Raw genomic sequence first — 23647 nt, 5'->3', positions numbered from 1 at the left:
ATGTGCTGCTCTATCACAGGGGAAGTCCCTGCCTCTGCCTGTCTGTAAGATTTCTGAGTAATCCCCAACCCCCCATTCACCTGTTTGTGTGTCCTGCAGGCAGATTAGCATTAACTGGTTAAAGTGCACTAAATCCCATACAGCTGAGGCTTCTCCCTCATACAGCTGAGGCTTCTCCCTCACACAGCTGAGGCTTCTCCCTCATACAGCTGAGGCTTCTCCCTCACAGCTGAGGCTTCTCCCTCACAGCTGAGGCTTCTCCCTCACTTTTAAACTGTGGCTTGTGGGAAAAGCTCCAGTGTAGGAATGCATATCATCACTGCTGAGCAAAAGCATGTGATTCACAAAGACAGAAAGTTCCAGCACAGCATGAAGGGGCTGAGGTTACAGACACAGAAGCTCTTGCTGCTGTAAGGGTTAGTGCTGTAAGCCAAGGGTCCCAAGCCACTGGGGTCTTACCTTCATTAAGACGGACTCACTGAGCTTCTCCCTGTTGACAATCTTTATAGCAACTTTCTGGCAGGTGACACAGTGCACTCCCAGCTTTACCAGACCTGAAACAAAAAAGAGAAATTAGTTCCCATCAATTCCTCTCAATTCCTCTCTCAGTTCCTCTCTCAGTTCCTCTCTCAGTTCCTCTCTCAATTCCTCTCTCAATTCTTCTCTCAATTCTTTTTTCTTGATTTTCTTTGTCAACCCCATTTTCTCTGGGCACAATTCATATTTTTCTGAAACCTATTTTATTTGTTTACCACCCACTGTCTTTGCCCATGGAATATCACAGATTTTACAGTCTGTAAGCACTGTGGTATCCCAGGATCTACCAGTGTCTGAACTTCATGAGGGACAGAACTCCACCCATGTGAATTTTTTTTACCTGAGACATTCTTTTATAGGAACCAGGCCTGCTCAGGATTCTTACATAACCCTGTACATGCTGGGATAGAATCTGCTTCGTTAACCTTTTAAAGTGTGAGACAACTAAAATTTGTGATCAGACTGTTCTTAACTGAACATTCTAATGCTGATGTAACAAGCACTACTGGTAATTGAAAGTAATGGGAGTTCTAGAACAGTGATTTTGAAAGGGTTAATGGATTAGCCAGTGTGGCTGACTGTGCTGGGAAAATTCTTGCTGTATCAAGCATTTCATTATTTTGTGAACCACCTGCACTACATGTTCCTAAGATCTTCCTTCTGCACAGCTGGGTATTTAACCTACACTGCCATTTAAAAGCTGTTTTTATGGGTAGAGCTGCAGTGGCTCACTTAAGAATCAAACCTACAATCTTCTGGTAGGCTGAAGTCTGAGGTCCCAAAGTGATCTCACAGCACACGTGAAAATATGCAAAGCCATCCAATCAGACGAGGAGAGGAACACGCTACACCTTAGATAAGTTTAACCATGAAAACTTTCTTTTTAAATTCCCCCAGTGAGCGGCAAACAAGGAAAGGATCTCCATGGCGATGGGTAAGGTGTGAAACTTCATTGATAGATGTCATCGGGTAGATAAACACAAACACGAAACCACAATCGATGGTTCAAATCCCCAAATAGGTGAGTTTTCTTAAGTGGTTACAGCTCCACCAGCTCCAGCACAGGAAAGCAAATCCGTTTCCCACCGCAAATCAAAAGCCTGAGCCTGGGAGAATCCCACAGTTTTATTCTAACTCAAATACATATTTCAACGTTGGCATAAGTATCAATACTTCACTGCTGATGCGCCCTGGGCTTTTCCCTGGGGTGGGGGCAGGAGAGGGGGCTGTGAATCTCCAGGACATGGGGAGTAAAGCCCCCGCCGCCTGCACTCTCCTGCTTTATGAGCGAGGTTTGAGCGGAGATGAGATCACCGGTGACGGTCTGGGTGTCATCGCCGCACCAGGCCACGGTCCCAGCGAGCGAGCGGGCAAGAGAGTGAGCAAGAGAGCGGGCAAGAGCGTGAGTGAGAGGGTGGGCGAGAGAGCGGGCGGGCGAGCTGACCTGAGCTTGCCACACCACTGAATCAGAAACTGTATTGATTCCTCCTTCTCCCCTCCCTCCTCTCCCTCTTTTTAATCAATACCTTCAGAAGCTCATCCATCCAAGATGGTGTCAAAATAATCACAGGAGTGTGAAACCATGGGCAGCGGAGGTCACCCTCTGTCCATCTGACACCCGACACGCACACACGCACACGCGCGCACACACACACACACACACACACATACACACTTACCTCCTGAGCTATATAGGGGGCGACATAGCTCAGGACGTAAGAGCGGTTGTCTGGCAGTCGGAGGGTTGCTGATTCGATCCCCGCTCTGGGCGTGTCGAAGTGTCCCTGAGCAAGACACCTAACCCCTAACTGCTCTGGTGAATGAGCGGCATCAATTGTAAAGCGCTTTTATCCAAAGCACTATATAAATGCAGTCCATTTACATTACACACACACACACACCCGACACGCACACACACGCACACACACACCCGACATGCACGCACACACACACACACACACACACACCCGACACGCACGCACACACACACACACCCGACACGCACGCACACACACACACACCTGACATGCACGCACGCATGCACACCCGTCACGCACGCACACACACACACCCGACACGCACGCACACGCACGCACGCACGCACGCACGCACACACACCCGTCACGCACGCACGCACGCACGCACACCCGACACGCACGCACGCACGCACACACACACACCTGACACGCACGCGCACGCACACCCGACACGCACGCACGCACGCACGCACACACACCCGACACGCACACACTCATGCACACACACCGACACGCACGCACACACACCCGCACGCACGCACACACACCCGCACGCACGCACGCACGCACACACACACACACACACGCACACACGCACGCACTCGCACACACTCATGCACACACACACGCACGCACAGGCACACACACACTCGCGCACGCACACACACACACAAACACTCACACGCACACACACAAACACACTCGCACACACTCATGCACACACACACGCACACACTCACGCACGCACACGCACAAACACACACGCACACACACACAAACACTCACACGCACACACACAAACACACTCGCACACACACACGCACACACTCATGCACACACACACACACTCATGCACACACACACGCACGCACGCACACACACACACGCACAAACACTCACACACACACACACTCATGCACACACACACAAACACTCACACGCACTCGCACAAACACTCACACACACATGCACACACACACACGCACAAACACTCACACGCGCACACACAAACACACTCGCACACACACACACACACACACAGCTGCCTCAGTCTCTCTTTCTCTGTGCTGGGGTCGATCAGCACCCCCCGTTTCCACAGTGACCAGAGGTCAGAGGTCAGCAGGGGGATTGTATGTGCTGACCTGGACATCAATCCCAGGCTGCCGCCCCCCCCCCCCCCAAGCCCTGCCCTCGCAGTGTCTCAATCTGATGCCTCAAAGCGCCAGTCTGAGAGAGCCGTGGCGGTATCGCTCCACAGAACCCTGATCAGCACATAAAACAAAAAATATCCAATAAGGAGGACCATTACCCCAGACAGCGTGTGGCGTCCGGTGGCTACGCTAACGGCCGGCTCGCACCAGCTAGGCTGCACTGTGCCCTAAATCTGCCCTGGCATTCTGCTACACAATGCCCCATTTCTGCCCTGCCAAGACAGGGGGCAGCATCTATAACTGGCACATTCCAAGGAAGCTGGCAGTAAGGGGGCGGAGCCTGACCTTTGAGCATTGCACAAAAAATGGGAGCAGCCCAAATTCTCAAAAGGCTCTCCGGTTTGGCATCTCTCATATTTCGGTGGGAGATGCAAGCTTTCAGGCTCTGTCCCGTGCTCTCATGCTACGCAAACATCTCACACCAGATAAAAAGACTGTCACAGAAAACGAAGCCGCTACCTGATTAAACAAATGATGTAAAAGCTCACAGGACAAAGTGAGATTGGTTCATAAACATCAGAGACTTTTGAATGGCTACCCATCCCCCCCCCCTTCACAAGCGTCTCACTCCAGCCAGCTGACCAAACCTGCGGCCAGTATCCTGAAGCAGTATTTCTCAGTCAGCTGGATACCCAGAAACCTGTCATATCTGGAACATGGACTGAAGAAGAAAGCATTTCCAGGTTTTACTCAGGGCAGTTATCCAGCTAACTCAGTAATCCTGCTCCCTGATATAGGCCCCTGTTCCAGGTTTTACTCAGGGCAGTTATCCAGCTAACTCAGTAATCCTGCTCCCTGATACAGGCCCCTGTTCCAGGTTTTACTCAGGGCAGTTATCCAGCTAACTCAGTAATCCTGCTCCCTGATACAGGCCTCTGTTCCGGGTTTTACTCAGGGCAGTTATCCAGCTAACTCAGTAATCCTGCTCCCTGATACTGGCCCCTGTTCCGGGTTTTACTCAGTGCAGTTAACTGTAACCACAACGAATTCATACACTTCTGCAGCTTTTCATATACAGCACTGCACTGTTTCATCCATAAATAAGTTCATGAGCAGGGCATGAACAGCACTCATATGGTATATTAATGCCCAAGTAATGCCAAATAGGCGATATTATTTGAACAACAGAAAGAAAATGTTACAGTGTGTAACCGTGACCAAAGCAAATCATGTTTCTGTGTTTGTTTGAAAAGTAATGGAGAAGTCCTCAATTTCAACAATAAACACACACACAGGCACACGCACACACGCACGCACGCGCAATCGCCTTCTAAACACACACAGCTTTCTAAAATTTGAAAAAGTCGCCCTGGATAAATGCGTCTGCTAAATTCCTGTATTCTACTCAATTACACACAAAACATATCGACAGTTGCTGACCTGTGCCCCGCAGTCAGGCCCTGTGCCCCTGCAGTGTGCCCCTGCAGTCCGGCCCTGTGCTCCACAGTCAGGCCCTGTGCCCCTGCAGTGTGCTCCACAGTCAGGCCCTGTGCCCCGCAGTCAGGCCCTGTGCCCCTGCAGTCCGGCCCTGTGCTCCACAGTCAGGCCCTGTGCCCCTGCAGTGTGCCCATGCAGTCCGACCCTGTGCCCCGCAGTCAGGCCCTGTGCCCCTGCAGTGTGCCCATGCAGTCCGGCCCTGTGCTCCACAGTCAGGCCCTGTGCCCCGCAGTCAGGCCCTGTGCCCCCGCAGTCAGGCCCTGTGCCCCGCAGTCAGGCCCTGTGCCCCTGCAGTCAGGCCCTGTGCCCTGCAGTCAGGCCCTGTGCCCCACAGTGTGCCCCGTAGTCAGGCCCTGTGCCCCGCAGTGTGCCCCTGCAGTCAGGCCCTGTGCCCCGCAGTGTGCCCCCCAGTCAGGCCCTGTGCCCCTGCAGTCAGGCCCTGTGCCCCACAGTGTGCCCCTGCAGTCAGGCCCTGTGCCCTGCAGTGTGCCCCTGCAGTCAGGCCCTGTGCCCCGCAGTGTGCCCCTGCAGTCAGGCCCTGTGCCCCGCAGTGTGCCCCCCAGTCAGGCCCTGTGCCCCTGCAGTCAGGCCCTGTGCCCCACAGTGTGCCCCTGCAGTCAGGCCCTGTGCCCTGCAGTGTGCCCCTGCAGTCAGGCCCTGTGCCCCACAGTGTGCCCCTACAGTCAGGCCCTGTGCCCCACAGTGTGCCCCTGCAGTCAGGCCCTGTGCCCCGCAGTCAGGCCCTGTGCCCCACAGTCAGGCCCTGTGCCCCTGCAGTCAGGCCCTATGCCCCTGCAGTCAGGCCCTGTGCCCCTGCAGTCAGGCCCTGTGCCCCACAGTGTGCCCCTGCAGTCAGGCCCTGTGCCCCTGCAGTCAGGCCCTGTGCCCCACAGTGTGCCCCTGCAGTCAGGCCCTGTGCCCCACAGTGTTCCCCTGCAGTCAGGCCCTGTGCCCCGCAGTGTGCCCCCCAGTCAGGCCCTGTGCCCCTGCAGTCAGGCCCTGTGCCCCACAGTGTGCCCCTGCAGTCAGGCCCTGTGCCCCGCAGTCAGGCCCTGTGCCCCCGCCGTCAGGCCCTGTGCCCCCGCAGTCAGGCCCTGTGCCCCGCAGTCAGGCCCTGTGCCCCTGCAGTCAGGCCCTGTGCCCCACAGTTTGCCCCTGCAGTCAGGCCCTGTGCCCCGCAGTCAGGCCCTGTGCCCCTGCAGTCAGGCCCTGTGCCCCCGCAGTCAGGCCCTGTGCCCTGCAGTCAGGCCCTGTGCCCCGCAGTGTGCCCCCGCAGTCAGGCCCTGTGCCCCGCAGTCAGGCCCTGTGCCCCTGCAGTCAGGCCCTGTGCCCTGCAGTCAGGCCCTGTGCCCCGCAGTGTGCCCCCGCAGTCAGGCCCTGTGCCCCTGCAGTCAGGCCCTGTGCCCCACAGTGTGCCCCTGCAGTCAGGCCCTGTGGTTCGAGTCTTCAGCAGTCATTCTCTCATTCATTGGCAGTCAGACTAGATTACAAAACACCTGCAAAGTTTAATTTCAGAATAGATTCAGCTGTTCTTTTAGCCAAATCAAAAGCATGCATAAAGCAAAACTGACAACTCAGCAAGAGAAAATAAAAATAAAAAAAGAAGTAATGTAATGCAACAAGCCGACTCTGGATTGCCATTTTTAATTGAAAAATTAAAATAAGCTTGATTTCTGCTCCGTATAACTTCACGGTAATTCAAAACTGATCTTTTTTTATCCAGTTCTGTCATTCAGTTAAAGGCTCTTGATGCAGATAAACTCTGAATGAGTACTAAGGAACATGAAAGCCCAACGTCTTCCATGCATTGCACATTTTAAGAATGCCATGAAGTCAGGTTTGTGAATAAGAGTGTATGATACTGGAGGTTTACCGTTTTTAACAGTCTGTAATGTTATGTGCAGGTTCTGAAGTAAGGGTGTGGTGTTATGTGCAGGTTCTGAGGTAAGGGTGTGGTGTATGTGCAGGTTCTGAGGTAAGGGTGTGGTGTGTGTGCAGGTTCTAAGGTAAGGGTGAGGTGTGTGTGCAGGTTCTGAGGTAAGGGTGTGGTGTGTGTGCAGGTTCTAAGGTAAGGGTGAGGTGTGTGTGCAGGTTCTGATGTAAGGATGTGGTGTTATGTGCAGGTTGTGAGGTAAGGGTGTGGTGTGTGTGCAGGTTCTGAGGTAAGGGTGTGGTGTGTGTGCAGGTTCTAAGGTAAGGGTGAGGTGTGTGTGCAGGTTCTGAGGTAAGGGTGTGGTCCGTGTGCATGTTATGGTTCCCTGACCCTGTGCCCTAGTGGCTGCTTGTGGTGTTGCAACATTTGTTTTGATTGTCTTCCTAATAGGAAATTGGTGTCACCTGGAAGGGGTCCTACTTAAGGGGCCCTCTGGCTGATGCTCTCTCTCTCTCTCAATTCAGAGGACAACCTGCAGTCTGGCTACACTGCGCATTTATTTTCTTTTGTAGCGTTCTTTAATTAAAAATATTTTTGAATTGCGACCATCTTGTGTGATCTCGTTTATGTTGCGACTGGCCAGGGGCTGATCGTAACAGTGCAGGTTCTAAGGTAAGGGTGAGGTGTGTGTGCAGGTTCTGAGGTAAGGGTGTGGGGTGTGTGTGCAGGTTCTGAGGTATGGGTGTGGTGTGTGTGCAGGTTCTGAGGTAAGGGTGTGGTGTGTGTGTGTGCAGGTTCTAAGGTAAGGGTGAGGTGTGTGTGCAGGTTCTGAGGTAAGGATGTGGTGTTATGTGCAGGTTGTGAGGTAAGGGTGTGGTATGTGTGCAGGTTCTGAGGTAAGGCTGTGGTGTGTGTGCAGGTTCTAAGGTAAGGGTGAGGTGTGTGTGTGTGCAGGTTCTGAGGTAAGGGTGTGGTGTGTGTGCAGGTTCTAAGGTAAGGGTGAGGTGTGTGTGCAGGTTCTAAGGTAAGGGTGAGGTGTCTGTGCAGATTCTGAGGTAAGGGTGTGGTGTGTGTGCAGGTTCTAAGGTAAGGGTGAGGTGTGTGTGCAGGTTCTGAGGTAAGGGTGTGGTGTTATGTGCAGTTTGTGAGGTAAGGGTGAGGTGTGTGTGCAGGTTCTGAGGTAAGGGTGTGGTGTGTGTGCAGGTTCTAAGGTAAGGGTGAGGTGTGTGTGCAGGTTCTAAGGTAAGGGTGAGGTGTCTGTGCAGATTCTGAGGTAAGGGTGTGGTGTGTGTGCAGGTTCTAAGGTAAGGGTGAGGTGTGTGTGCAGGTTCTGAGGTAAGGGTGAGGTGTGTGTGCAGGTTCTGAGGTAAGGGTGAGGTGTGTGCAGATCCAGGGGAGTCGCATTAAAGGCAGAGGCAATGTGACCCCAGAACAGAAGTTAATCACGCTCCAGCTCAGAGGCTGTGCTTCAGAAGGCGCTGGTAATTCAGAATAATTAGCCCAGTGCATTATTGGAAAAACTGTGTTCGAGAGAGGGTGGGGGTGGGGGATGTCCTCAGGGTGTAGTATGCATTAGTTTGTACCATCCAAACAGTGCACAACATTAGACGCATTAGTTTAATCAAGCGTGGCACTCAAAAGAATGGATACTGGTGTTTCTTTAGTGGAGTTGTGCTGTGTTTCTGAATTGGTGCTTCATGAGGACTCAAAGCTGACAGGAAGTGGTGAGTGTGACTGCCGTTCACAGCTCCAGAGAAACGAGCCCTGAGCGAGGCAAGCTGTTTGATTCCTCCTGGTTTCCGTCTCTGACTGTCAGCCATCTTCACTTACACAACCGCAATCTATCTTCCCACTGATTGCAATTTAATTACAGAACACTAGAGTCAATTTAAACCAGGTTTAACAGAGGCAACAGGCACAAACAATGATAGCCTGTCATGATGCATCAATGCAGAGGCATGCAAGCACACAAGTGCGCACACACACACACGCACACACAAACACACAAAAAACACACACTCATAGACACGCACGCACGCACGCACGCACGCACAAACACAAAAAAAACACACACTCATACACACACACTCACACACACACACACCTACAAACACTCACACACACACACACACTCACACACACATAGACACACGCTCACACGCACACACGCACACACGCACACACGCACACACGCACACACGCACACACGCACACACACACACACACACACACTCTTGCACGACTCTCTGGGAATGTGACAAAGGAGACTCACTCATGGGTGTAAATGTTGTTCTTGCACATTCTGTAACAGTAACTGTATGCAATACGAGCACGTATTTGGGTCAGTAACTGTAATATGAGCAAAGACTTTTTTGAGCAGGCAACAATGTCTGGAGCAGATGTATGCTGGCAGGGGAGGGGAGAAGGGGAGGATGTTGAGGGGTGGGGGGGGGTCTCCCGGAGTGCTGAAGGATATCACAAGGACATGCAAGTCACCCTGGCGAGGACGGCTCCAAAAACAGCACCCCAGCAGGGGAGCATGCGCTGGGGAGCATCCTCCTGTCCTCACTGTCATCCCACTAAAAGGAAACCGAACTCCTGGCTGACACCCCTCCATAAAACACACCCACAACTTCAACATGCACCATAAATCTTCCTGCATAAGAGAGCCTGATAGAAACGGGACTCGGGCTATCTCACTAAAGAGGCCCTGCAGTAGCACATCTGCAACAGCAGAGGGAGCTCTTCAGAGAGCCTGGGCAGCGCTCTGTCCGCTGGGTGCTGACCCGAGGGTGAAAGACAGCAGATGAGGTGAAGATCGGCTGGCACACGGAACAGCCTGCCAGTCCAAATGCCCCCCCCCCAGGGCCCGAAGACCAGCGTCTAGCGACCCTCTCTCCACACACTGAAAGGCACAGTCCCCCCATACTCCGCCTGCCATGCCCCCCACCCCCGCTCTTTCTCCCTCCCTCCCTCACACTCTACCTTTCTCCCGGACTCTCTATCGCCATCCCTTTCTCTCTCTCCATCTCTCTCTCTCTCTCTCTCTCCCTTATTTCCTTCACACACTACCTTTCTCCCCATCTCTCTCTCTGGGCATATCTGTTGTTCATTAATGCAGCAGGTGGACTGGCCTGCGCTAAAAATAGACGACCTACCTGCGTGTGCATGTAGGATCTGTTCTGGGCAATCGTACCGTTATTAGCCTGCTGGCTAAAGCATTATAAGCTACATAGTTAACTAAAGTAAAGCACTGTGAGCTAAGTAGTTAGCTATAGCAGGTGAACTGTAGAAAGGCCTGTATGGTATTGCTAGCTAAAGCACTGCTGGATAAGTAGTTAGCTATAGCAGGTGAACTGTAGAAAGGCCTGTATGGTATTGCTAGCTAAAGCACTGCTGGATAAGTAGTTAGGTATAGCAGGTGAACTGTAGAAAGGCCTGTATGGTGTTGCTAGCTAAAGCACTGCTGGATAAGTAGTTAGCTATAGCAGGTGAACTGTAGAAAGGAACTGTAGCCTTACAGCTCCTCTGCACAGCCTTATAGCTCCTCTGCACAGCCGTCAGCTCCTCTGCACAGCCTTCAGCTCCTCTGCACAGCCTTCAGCTCCTCTGCACAGCCTTCAGCTCCTCTGCACAGCCTTCAGCTCCTCTGCACAGCCTTATAGCTCCACTGCACAGCCTTCAGCTCCTCTGCACAGCCTTCAGCTCCTCTGCACAGCCTTATAGCTCCACTGCACAGCCTTATAGCTCCACTGCACAGCCTTCAGCTCCTCTGCACAGCCTTACAGCTCCTCTGCACAGCCTTCAGCTCCTCTGCACAGCCTTACAGGCACGTTCACTCTCCCTCTCCCACTCCCACTCCCACTCTCACTCTCACTCTCTCCCCTCTCCCTCTCAAATGCAAATTCAAAATGCTTTATTGGCATGAAATACATTTGTAGATATTGCCAAAGCGTACACACAGAAATAGGAATATGAATACAAAAAACATGAAACACAAACAACATTGTGGTAATGACAACAATGCAAACAACAGTGTGGTAATGACCACAGTGAGTAGGCTATATAATAATAATAATAATGCAGAAAAAAGAAAATGAAAAAAAGAAATCTAAATTAATTAATAATTAAAATAAATATATTTGAGGTGGTCAACCAGTGTCCCTCAGATTATGGCAGGCCGAGATGTACTTTGCTGCTAGTGGAGCTGTTGACCCTTCTCCTAGCAGGATTTGCATTTTTTTCTCATTTGTAATCTATAATTAGAGAAAATTTGTTGAAGTAATGTGTCCTAATTTCTGAATGTTTTTCACGATGTCCCTCTCCCTCTCACTCTCCCTCCCTCTCTATCTCCCACTCTCACTCTCTCCCTCTCTCTCACTCTCTGTCCCTCTCCCTCTCTTGCTCTCCCTCTCCCTATCTGCTCTCCAGCACTTGTGGGGCCTGCAGGAGTAATTACACGCTGTGAATCTCAACGTGCACACACACACACACACACGCGCGCGCGCACACACACACACACACATACAGGCACACACACACACGCGCGCAAACGTGCACACACATACACACGCGCGCACACACACATGCACACGCACACACACGCGCACACACGCACACACACACATGCACACACCACACGCACACACAGACATGCACACTTGCACACAGCCATACTCCACTCCACACACTAAAGCACAGCCCTACTCCACACACTAAAGCACAGCCATACTCCACTCCACACACTAAAGCACAGCCATACTCCACTCCACACACTAAAGCACAGCCATACTCCACTCCACACACTAAAGCACAGCCATACTCCACACACTAAAGCACAGCCATACTCCACTCCACACACTAAAGCACAGCTATACTCCACTCCACACACTAAAGCATAGCCATACTCCACTCCACACACTAAAGCACAACCCTACTCCACACACTAAAGCACAGCCATACTCCACACACTAAAGCACAGCCATACTCCACACACTAAAGCACAGCCATACTCCACTCCACACACTAAAGCACAGCCAAACTCGACTCCACACACTAAAGCATAGCCATACTCCACACACTAAAGCACAGCTATACTCCACTCCACACACTAAAGCACAACCATACTCCACACACTAAAGCACAGCCCTACTCCACACACTAAAGCATAGCCATACTCCACACACTAAAGCACAGCCCTACTCCACACACTAAAGCATAGCCATACTCCACTCCACACACTAAAGCACAGCCCTACTCCACTCCACACACTAAAGCACAGCCCTACTCCACACACTAAAGCACAGCCAAACTCCACTCCACACACTAAAGCACAGCCATACTCCACACACTAAAGCACAGCCCTACTCCACACACTAAAGCATAGCCATACTCCACTCCACACACTAAAGCACAGCCCTACTCCACACACTAAAGCACAGCCAAACTCCACTCCACACACTAAAGCACATCCATACTCCACACACTAAAACATAGCCATACTCCACACACTAAAGCACAGCCCTACTCCACACACTAAAGCACAGCCATACTCCACACACTAAAGCACAGCCATACTCCACTCCACACACTAAAGCACAGTCCTACTCCACACACTAAAGCACAGCCATACTCCACTCCACACACTAAAGCATAGCCATACTCCACACACTAAAGCACAGCCCTACTCCACACACTAAAGCATAGCCATACTCCACACACTAAAGTACAGCCATACTCCACACACTAAAGCACAGCCATACTCCACTCCACACACTAAGCACAGCCCTACTCCACACACTAAAGCATAGCCATACTCCAAACACTAAAGCTCAGCCATACTCCACACACTAAAGCACAGCTATACTCCACTCCACACACTAAAGCACAGCCATACTCCACTCCACACACTAAAGCATAGCCATACTCCACACACTAAAGCACAGCCCTACTCCACACACTAAAGCATAGCCATACTCCACACACTAAAGCACAGCCATACTCCACACACTAAAGCACAGCCATACTCCACTCCACACACTAAAGCACAGCCATACTCCACTCCACACACTAAAGCATAGCCATACTCCACACACTAAAGCACAGCCCTACTCCACACACTAAAGCATAGCCATACTCCACACACTAAAGCACAGCCCTACTCCACACACTAAAGCATAGCCATACTCCACACACTAAAGCACAGCCATAGTCCACTCCACACACTAAAGCACAGCCCTACTCCACACACTAAAGCACAGCCATACTCCACTCCACACACTAAAGCACAGCCCTACTCCACACACTAAAGCACAGCCAAACTCCACTCCACACACTAAAGCATAGCCATACTCCACTCCACACACTAAAGCACAGCCATACTCCACACACTAAAGCACAGCCATACTCCACTCCACACACTAAAGCACAGCCATAGTCCACTCCACACACTAAAGCATAGCCATACTCCACACACTAAAGCACAGTCCTACTCCACACACTAAAGCACAGCCATACTCCACTCCACACACTAAAGCATAGCCATACTCCACACACTAAAGCACAGCCCTACTCCACACACTAAAGCATAGCCATACTCCACACACTAAAGCACAGCCCTACTCCACACACTAAAGCATAGCCATACTCCACACACTAAAGCACAGCCATAGTCCACTCCACACACTAAAGCACAGCCCTACTCCACACACTAAAGCACAGCCATACTCCACTCCACACACTAAAGCACAGCCCTACTCCACACACTAAAGCACAGCCAAACTCCACTCCACACACTAAAGCATAGCCATACTCCACTCCACACACTAAAGCACAGCCATACTCCACACACTAAAGCACAGCCATACTCCACTCCACACACTAAAGCACAGCCATAGTCCACTCCACACACTAAAGCATAGCCATACTCCACACACTAAAGCACAGTCCTACTCCACACACTAAAGCACAGCTATACTCCACTCCACACACTAAAGCACAGCCATACTCCACTCCACACACTAAAGGTTGCAGGAAGGAATCGAACCTTCCCTCCCAGGCACCACCATACCCCTGAGCGAGGCCACATAAACGATTACTGCAGTACAGATATCCAGCTACATAAATTACTGCAGTACAGATATCCAGCTGTATAAATTACTGCAGTACAGATATCCAGCTGTATAAATTACTGCAGTACAGATATCCAGCTGCATAAATTACTGCAGTACAGATATCCAGCTGTATAAATTACTGCAGTACAGATATCCAGCTGTATAAATTACTGCAGTACAGATATCCAGCTGCATAAACTACTGCAGTACAGATATCCAGCTGTATAAATTACTGCAGTACAGATATCCAGCTGTATAAATTACTGCAGTACAGATATCCAGCTGCATAAACTACTGCAGTACAGATATCCAGCTGTATAAATTACTGCAGTACAGATATCCAGCTGTATAAATTACTGCAGTACAGATATCCAGCTGTATAAATTACTGCAGTACAGATATCCAGCTGCATAAACTACTGCAGTACAGATATCCAGCTGCATAAACTACTGCAATACAGATATCCAGCTGTATAAATTACTGCAGTACAGATATCCAGCTGCATAAATTACTGCAGTACAGATATCCAGCTACATAAATTACTGCAGTACAGATATCCAGCTGCATAAATTACTGCAGTACAGATATCCAGCTGTATAAATTACTGCAGTACAGATATCCAGCTGTATAAATTACTGCAGTACAGATATCCAGCTGCATAAACTACTGCAGTACAGATATCCAGCTGCATAAATTACTGCAGTACAGATATCCAGCTGCATAAATTACTGCAGTACAGATATCCAGCTGCATAAATTACTGCAGTACAGATATCCAGCTGCATAAATTACTGCAGTACAGATATCCAGCTGTATAAATTACTGCAGTACAGATATCCAGCTGTATAAATGACTGCATTACAGATATCCAGCTGTATAAATGACTGCATTACAGATATCCAGCTGTATAAATTACTGCAGTACAGATATCCAGCTGTATAAATTACTGCATTACAGATATCCAGCTGTATAAATTACTGCAGTACAGATATCCAGCTGTATAAATGACTGCATTACAGATATCCAGCTGTATAAATTACTGCAGTACAGATATCCAGCTGTATAAATGACTGCATTACAGATATCCAGCTGTATAAATTACTGCAGTACAGATATCCAGCTGTATAAATTACTGCAGTACAGATATCCAGCTGTATAAATTACTGCATTACAGATATCCAGCTGTATAAATTACTGCAGTACAGATATCCAGCTGTATAAATTACTGCAGTACAGATATCCTGCTGTATCACTCCAACAACGTTCACATCCTCCTGAGAACCGGCTTCAGTTTAAAATAATTATGAAATTGTAAAAAAATACTACTTCTCTTTTTATTGAATGTCCCTTGCAGTGTGCATTTCAGCATAGCAGAATATATGTTTCCAGAGACTCAGGTCCCCAACAGTGGATAAAAATACATTTCCAGGTAACAAATAACACCTACAAATAACACCTATATAACACTGGGTTATGTTCACGTAATGCTCTGTAAACATTTGTAAGAGAATACCGCACTTTCTGATGGCTGGGGCAGTTAGAGCATTTATGGCTGGGGCAGTTAGAGAGTTTATGGCTGGGGCAGTTAGAAGGTTTATGGCTGGGGCAGTTAGAAGGTTTATGGCTGGGGCAGTTAGAGCATTTATGGCTGGGGCAGTTAGAGCATTTATGGCTGGGGCAGTTAGAGCGTTTATGGCTGGGGCAGTTAGAGCGTTTATGGCTGGGGCAGTTAGAGCGTTTATGGCTGGGGCAGTTAGAGCGTTTATGGCTGGGGCAGTTAGAGCGTTTATGGCTGGGGCAGTTAGAGAGTTTATGGCTGGGGCAGTTAGAGCATTTATGGCTGGGGCAGTTAGAAGGTTTATGGCTGGGGCAGTTAGAGCGTTTATGGCTGGGGCAGTTAGAGAGTTTATGTTTCATTGTGCATTGCTGGTGCTCCAGCCCTCTCTCGCATCCCTAATAAAACCTTGCAGATGGTAACAGCGGTAATATCAGCTGGGAGCTGAGCCTTGCAGCTATCGCCAGAACACTGCACGTCATCAGCAGCTGCCGCAGGCAGACCGCAGGCCCACGATCTACCACAGGGGGCACTGTTCTGCAGCTCTCACCCAACATTGGCCACATCCATCCCTAAAACTCTAGGCCATTGCTGCCTCTTGACATTGGCATGGTCAAGGGGCAGCAATGTAGCATAACCATTAGAGAACTGGGCTTAGAGGAACTGGGTGGCAGTTGCAGGTTCAATTCCCACTTTCTACTTGAACTGAATTGTTTCATTAAAATACCCAGCTGTGAAAACACAGGCAGCATTTTTTACAAAACCTGTAAGCCGTGTAAGCCACTCTGGATAATGCTGCAGTAAAGGCCTAAAGTATAAAATGCAATTGGATTCCAGACCATAGAGGTGCATCACATGACCCACTGAGAACCAGTGATCTGGCAGGGTTAAATACAAATGGATCTTCTCAAACGGAGGATTGAGGAAATACCATGACCATGATGAGCCTTAAATACTCAAACACAAGCCCTCTCACTGGCTCCTGACACGATCATTGACTCTATCCAGGCTGTCAGGGAAGAGGGCAGCTCTATTACTGCCAATCAAATTTAAACAAATGTAACATTTGCAGCAGCGCATTTATTTCCTTACCTGAGGTTGAGCATCATAGTGGAGGGACAAACAGTGTCATTCCAACAAAAGCAAGACATGGAAGAGAAGAAAGATAACAAGACAAACAGTCAGTGATTTATCTTCCACTTTAAATTTTATGGATGAATATAAAAAATAATGTTTTGAGTCTCCCATAGTGCTTTGGGCATTTGAGCCAGCTCTATAACGCAGAGGAAATAAGACTGAAGACTGACACTATGAGACTAGAAACAGGCAATCCGGACAGAACAGGTATCAACTGCACATTAACATATTTATTCGTCATAGCAACAGTGTCAACCAATCATTTATAAAACAGCCTCCATTACAGGCATGACCTTTAGAATTATAACTGTACTGTTATAACACACACGCGTACACAGCTATAACTGTACTGCTATAACACACATACGTACACAGCTATAACTGTACTGTTATAACACACATACTGTATGTACACAGCTATAACTGTACTGTTATAACACACATACTGTATGTACACAGCTATAACTGTACTGTTATAACACACATACTGTATGTACACAGCTTAAACTGTAAAGAGACTGGAAAGCACATTTAGGTTACAGCCCCGTTCCTTCTCATAATTCCACTGAAGATACGTTTCTCCAGTAGTTCATTGTTGTCAGATACCCAATAAGACTGCACTCAGCAGATAGGGGTTACTGCTAACAGAACCACAGGCAAATGGACCCGCCCTGCGTCCCGATGGCTATAGAGTCAGGATTAGCTGACTAATTAAAAAGTGGTTCATTAGTTAATGAACCACTTTTTTAAGCTTTAAACACAAACACTCAGACACACAAACACACACTCGCACACACACTTGCATGCACAGCATCACCAGTGCATCGAAATGTACAGACACAAGCAAGTGCAAACACAAATACACAAACACGCGTGTGCAGAAACACGCTAACACAGGAGTAATCCTTCCCTGTTTCACCGCCCCCCCCCCCTCGCCCCCACCACCTCTTGTAGGCATGTCCTTCAGGGAGACAAAAATAAAGGAAACTCACATCCATTATTAAAGGGGTAATTAAAAGGACTTCTCTCCTGATTTAAGAGCAGAAGCCAGGAGACGGATGGAAGGAGGTGGGCAAGCGAGGGGGGGGGGGGGGGCCTGAGGAGGAGGCCCTCAGAGCAGTCAGGATTGAGAAAGGGGATCACACGACCTCTGATCTCCCCATCGGTACCCGTACCAACAGCACCGGCATTCAGCTACCCATGTGTGCATGACTCTGCATGCAGTGTTTGTACAACTAGTGAGTAGAGCGGGCGGGGGGGGACCAATCACTGTGAAACAGTTTCACCTTTTTTCTAATTAGCAGGGGGCAGGGTGCGGGGGGCGGGGTTCAGGGGGGCGGGGGGCAGGGTGCAGGGGTGCGGGTGGAGGGGGAGGCATGGTGCATACGACCATTTGCTTTTTCCCATTAGCACTTATTATTTAACATTACAGGCACTGGCAACATTGCAGGGGTCCCTGGACTTCTGAAATTAACCCGCGAGAGGGAGAGCACTTAATTTTCTCTCCCGCACCAAGAAGAAATGAAGCTGGGTGCTGGATGGGAACTGAAGCTGGGTGCTGGATGGGAACTGAAGCTGGGTGCTGGATGGGAACTGAAGCTGGGTGTTGGATGGGAACTGAAGCTGGGTGCTGGATGGGAACTGAAGGTGGGTGCTGGATGGGAAATGAAGCTGGGTGCTGGATGGGAACTGAAGCTGGGTGCTTGATGGGAACTGAAGCTGGGTGCTGGATGGGAACTGAAGCTGGGTGCTGGATGGGAACTGAAGCTGGGTGCTGGATGGGAACTGAAGGTGGGCGCTGGATGGGAACTGAAGCTGGGTGCTGGATGGGAACTGAAGCTGGGTGCTGGATGGGAACTGAAGCTGGGTGCTGGATGGGAACTGAAGGTGGGTGCTGGATGGGAACTGAAGCTGGGTGCTGGATGGGAACTGAAGGTGGGTGCTGGATGGGAACTGAAGGTGGGTGCTGGATGGGAACTGAAGCTGGGTGCTGGATGGGAACTGAAGCTGGGTGCTAGATGGGAACTGAAGCTGGGTGCTGGATGGGAACTGAAGCTGGGTGCTGGATGGGAACTGAAGCTGGGTGCTGGATGGGAACTGAAGGTGGGTGCTGGATGGGAACTGAAGCTGGGTGCTGGATGGGAACTGAAGGTGGGTGCTGGATGGGAACTGAAGGTGGGTGCTGGATGGGAACTGAAGCTGGGTGCTGGATGGGAACTGAAGCTGGGTGCTGGATGGGAACTGAAGGTGGGTGCTGGATGGGAACTGAAGCTGGGTGCTGGATGGGAACTGAAGCTGGGTGCTGGATGGGAACTGAAGCTGGGTGCTGGATGGGAACTGAAGGTGGGTGCTAGATGGGAACTGAAGCTGGGTGCTGGATGGGAACTGAAGCTGGGTGCTGGATGGGAACTGAAGCTGGGTGCTGGATGGGAACTGAAGCTGGGTGCTGGATGGGAACTGAAGCTGGGTGCTTGATGGGAACTGAAGCTGGGTGCTGGATGGGAACTGAAGCTGGGTGCTGGATGGGAACTGAAGCTGGGTGCTGGATGGGAACTGAAGCTGGGTGCTGGATGGGAACTGAAGCTGGGTGCTGGACACCGGGGGATTATTTTACACACAACAGTGCCCTGCTCCCAGGGCTGGTGGGGGCTGTGTGGGGGGGGGGGGGGGGGGGGGGGGGGGGGGGGGGGGGCAGGGCTGCTGGGTGCTCCACCCCCCTTTCCCCCCCATCCTGGCTGTGTCTGCAGGGGCCAATCTGACCCCCCGGGGCTGCAGAGAGGGGGTGTCCAAATGGAGAGGAGAGCAGAGATTTGGGGGGGGGGGGTGTGAGGGGGGCTTTGGGGGGGGTGTGGGGCTGTGAGGGGGGCTTTGGGACCAGCTGGTGGCCGCAGCAGACAGAAGGAGAAAGAGGGAGGGCTGCCAGCTGACCCACAGCTGTTGCTACTGCTGTTCATGCCTCCACGGCAACGGCCTCCACAGCAACCACCACCTCACCCCCTCACACTGCCAATGTGTGTATGGGGTCCATGAGGAGATAAAGGCTCCCCCCCCCCCCCCAGACTCACACATCTCATCTGCCCAAAGTGAGGCCCTCAGAAGCATACACACGCACATGCACACGCACACACACACACACACACTCACACGCATACACACACACACACACACACACGCACACACATGTACACAGACACACACACACGCACACATATAGACATGCACACAAACCGCACACACATACACACACACATACAAACACGTACACACACACACGCATACGCACAAATACACACACACACACACACACACACAAATACACACACACACAGACACACACACGCACACACGCACACAAATACACACACACACAGACACACACGCTTTTCCCTGGATGCACCCTCTTCCCCGGATGCCCCCTCCTCGCCCCCCCTCTTCTTGCTCCAGAGTAAATGATGCACGGAGAGGCTTGAGTCTTGGCTACATGCCATATTACCAAACCCTGCAGAGCCCCCCCCCCCCCCCCCCCCCCCATACCAACCACAATTTTCAGCCCATCTGTTAGTGCCGCGTCTCTCGACTTACGTTACTTGCTGGCTCCTCATTTCACTCTCTTTCACTCTCTACCTCTCTCTCACTCTCTACCCCTCTTTCACTCTCTACCTCTCTCTCACTCTCTACCTCCCTTTCACTCTCTACCCGCCTTTCACTCTCTACAGCCGCGTTTCCACCGCAGGAACTATACCCCGGAACTAGGAACCTTTTGAGGAACTCAGTGCGTTTCCACCGCAGGAACTAGGGTCTAAATTTAGTTCTGGGGGCTTTGTTTTACCCCCCAAAACGTTCCTGCTCGGGGGGTAGTACTTTCCGAAAGTACAGGAACCTTTTGGGTGGAGCTTGCAGCGCTGAACATGTCTGATTGGTCGAGTACTCGTAGCATTTGTGTTATATTTATTTTCCGCCATTACCCGCCATGTTTGAAAATATGCAGCGGCAAACCAATTTATTTTCATAATAACTTCAAATGTTATGCGGCGCAGTAGCCTACTTTTGGTTATAGCCTGTCAACGTCTTGGAATTATAACGTGTGCTCTTCTGTTCTTTTCTTGCTTTAGTATTCGTTTTATAAAATGCTAAGCATTCGTGCTGGGACAGCATATTACGTAGGCTACCAAAACATTCAAACGGATTAATTCGGTTGCTGAATATTTTCTTCCGGATTTTCTTTGTTAGCCCGTTGTAATTGGCTCAAAACGTTTGATACAGTTATGTGAGGTATGCGGTAGTTCTGCATAATTAACATTGGTGATACAGTACAAGCAAACTGGAAATCACCTTCCGCACTTTTTATCCGGGTAAAATAACAGGTTAATTCTAGTAATCTTCCCTTTAGCTTTTTCAGACTGCCGTAATTTTACTCAATTTTACTGCCATTTTTCAATTCCACGAAAAGACCAGGAAGACTATGGACTCATTTATGGTGCATGGTTCGCATCTGGAGGGCACACTTCGCTGCTCGGCTAGCAGTAACTTCGAAGGAAAGCAAACGGTGGCTGTACCACTACTAATTTACATTTTCACGCAAGTCCGAGTTTTCGTTCTATTCTTGTCATTTTGCGATTAGCCTATATGGAATTGACGACGAGAAAGTAATAAAACAGCAAATTGTTTACAACGTGTGCATGTTTTCTGCTGTTAATGAATGTGTTTGAGAGGATATATGAAAATCAATAAATACAAAAGTAACCATATATAGTCATTGTTGGTAACCCGTTGTATATAAGTGGAATAAACCCCCTCGGGCTGTCCCGGTTATTAGAAAATAATGTAGGCTACTTCGGTGGTAGTATGGCGTTACAGAAGAAATCATATGACAGATGGACCGACGACAACGTCAGTGGGCTAATTTGCCTAATCTTCGCGGTACTTTAGACCCCGGTGGAAACGCAGACAACCATTGGCTGAAGGAACCTTTTAGTTCCTGGTAAAGTAGTTCCTGGGACTGAAAGTTCCGGGTAATTTTGGTGGAAACGCGGCTTACCTCTCTTTCACTCTACCTCTCTCTCACTCTCTACCTCCCTTTCACTCTCTTTCACTCTCTACCTCTCTCTCACTCTCTACCTCCCTTTCACTCTCTACCTCTCTTTCACTCTCTACCCCCCTTTCACTCTCTTTCACTCTCTACCTCTCTCTCACTCCCTTTCACTCTCTACCCCCCTTTCACTCTCTACCTCTTTCACTCTCTACCTCTCTCTCTCTCTCTACCTCTCTTTCACTCTCTACCTCTCTTTCACTCTCTACCCACCTTTCACTCTCTACCTCTCTCTCACTCTCTACCTCTCTTTCACTCTCTACCCCCCTTTCACTCTCTACCTCTCTTTCACTCTCTACCCCCCTTTCACTCTCTACCTCTCTTTCACTCTCTACCTCTCTTTCACTCTCTACCTCTCTCTCTCTCTACCTCCCTTTCACTCTCTACCTCTCTTTCACTCTCTACCCCTCTTTCACTCTACCTCTCTCTCACTCTCTACCTCCCTTTCACTCTCTTTCACTCTCTACCTCTCTTTCACTCTACCTCTCTCTCACTCTCTACCTCCCTTTCACTCTCTACCTCTCTTTCACTCTCTACCCCCCTTTCACTCTCTTTCACTCTCTACCTCTCTCTCACTCTCTACCTCCCTTTCACTCTCTACCTCTTTCACTCTCTACCTCCCTTTCACTCTCTTTCACTCTCTACCTCTCTTTCACTCTCTACCCACCTTTCACTCTCTACCCCCCTTTCACTCTCTACCCGCCTTTCACTCTCTTTCACTCTCTACCTCTCTCACTCTCTACCTCCCTTTCACTCTCTACCCCCCTTTCACTCTCTACCTCCCTTTCACTCTCTACCCGCCTTTCACTCTCTTTCACTCTCTACCTCTTTCACTCCCTACCTCCCTTTCACTCTCTACCTCTTTCACTCTCTACCCCCCTTTCACTCTCTACCTGCCTTTCACTCTCTACCTCTCTTTCACTCTCTTTCACTCTCTACCTCCCTTTCACTCTCTACCTCTCTTTCACTCCCTACCTCCCTTTCACTCTCTACCTCTCTTTCACTCTCTACCTCCCTTTCACTCTCTACCTCCCTTTCACTCTCTTTCACTCCCTACCTCCCTTTCGCTCTCTACCTCTCTTTCACTCTCTACCCCCCTTTTCCTCTCTACCCCCTTTCACTCTCTACCTCTCTTTCACTCCCTACCCCCCTTTTCCTCTCTACCTCTCTTTCACTCTCTACCCCCTTTCACTCTCTACCTCTCTTTCACTCCCTACCTCCCTTTCACTCTCTACCTCTCTTTCACTCTCTACCTCCATTTCACTCTCTACCCGCCTTTCACTCTCTACCTCTCTACCTCTCTTTCACTCTCTACCCCCCTTTCACTCTCTTTCACTCTCTACCTCTCTTTCACTCTCTACCCCCCTTTCTCATTCTCTTTCTCTTTCACTCAGCTCCAAACTCCAGAGAGAGTAATCCTAACCCTAACCCTCATACCACCCAGTTCGGCCAGTTTCCGTTGGGTTCTGATGCCAGCTCAGTGGTGTAACCTGACATTAGATAAGCATCCAACACACACACACGCACACACTCGCGCGCACGCACGCACACACACACAGACACGCACACGCGCGCACACACACGTGTGCACGCACACACGCGCACGCACACACACACCCACACGCGCACGCACACACACACACACAGACACGCACACACACGTGCACACGCACACACGCGCACGCACACACACGCACGCACGCACATGCACTCGCGCACACACACACACACGTGCACGCACACACACATGCACACACGCGCACACACATACGCGTGCACACACGCATACACATGCACGCACACACGCGCACACACACACGCACAGATTCTCCCTTTAATCTTGCCTCTCAGCAAATATATTAATAAATCACTGGAAAAATATAGCACATCTCATATCTAATATCCTAATTAACCCGAAACAGCTGCTTCAAAATTAGTTC

General features: G+C 50.0%; 1 protein-coding gene across 10 annotated transcripts in view; it reads right to left on the bottom strand.

The window, feature by feature from the left end:
* The window catches only part of LOC118215014 (serine/threonine-protein kinase BRSK2), a 172231-nt gene that overhangs the window by 86992 nt on the left and 61592 nt on the right, over positions 1-23647 (bottom strand). For all 10 annotated transcript variants that reach the window (XM_035395355.1, XM_035395357.1, XM_035395358.1 and 7 more), the window contains exon 2: positions 460-554. In XM_035395355.1, the coding sequence (XP_035251246.1) occupies positions 460-554 (95 nt within the window). The remainder of the gene's footprint in view (positions 1-459; positions 555-23647) is intronic.

The sequence above is a fragment of the Anguilla anguilla genome, chromosome 16 (assembly GCF_013347855.1).
Source record: "Anguilla anguilla isolate fAngAng1 chromosome 16, fAngAng1.pri, whole genome shotgun sequence".
Lineage (NCBI taxonomy): Eukaryota > Metazoa > Chordata > Actinopteri > Anguilliformes > Anguillidae > Anguilla > Anguilla anguilla.
This window is presented reverse-complemented; position numbering and strand designations above follow the sequence as displayed.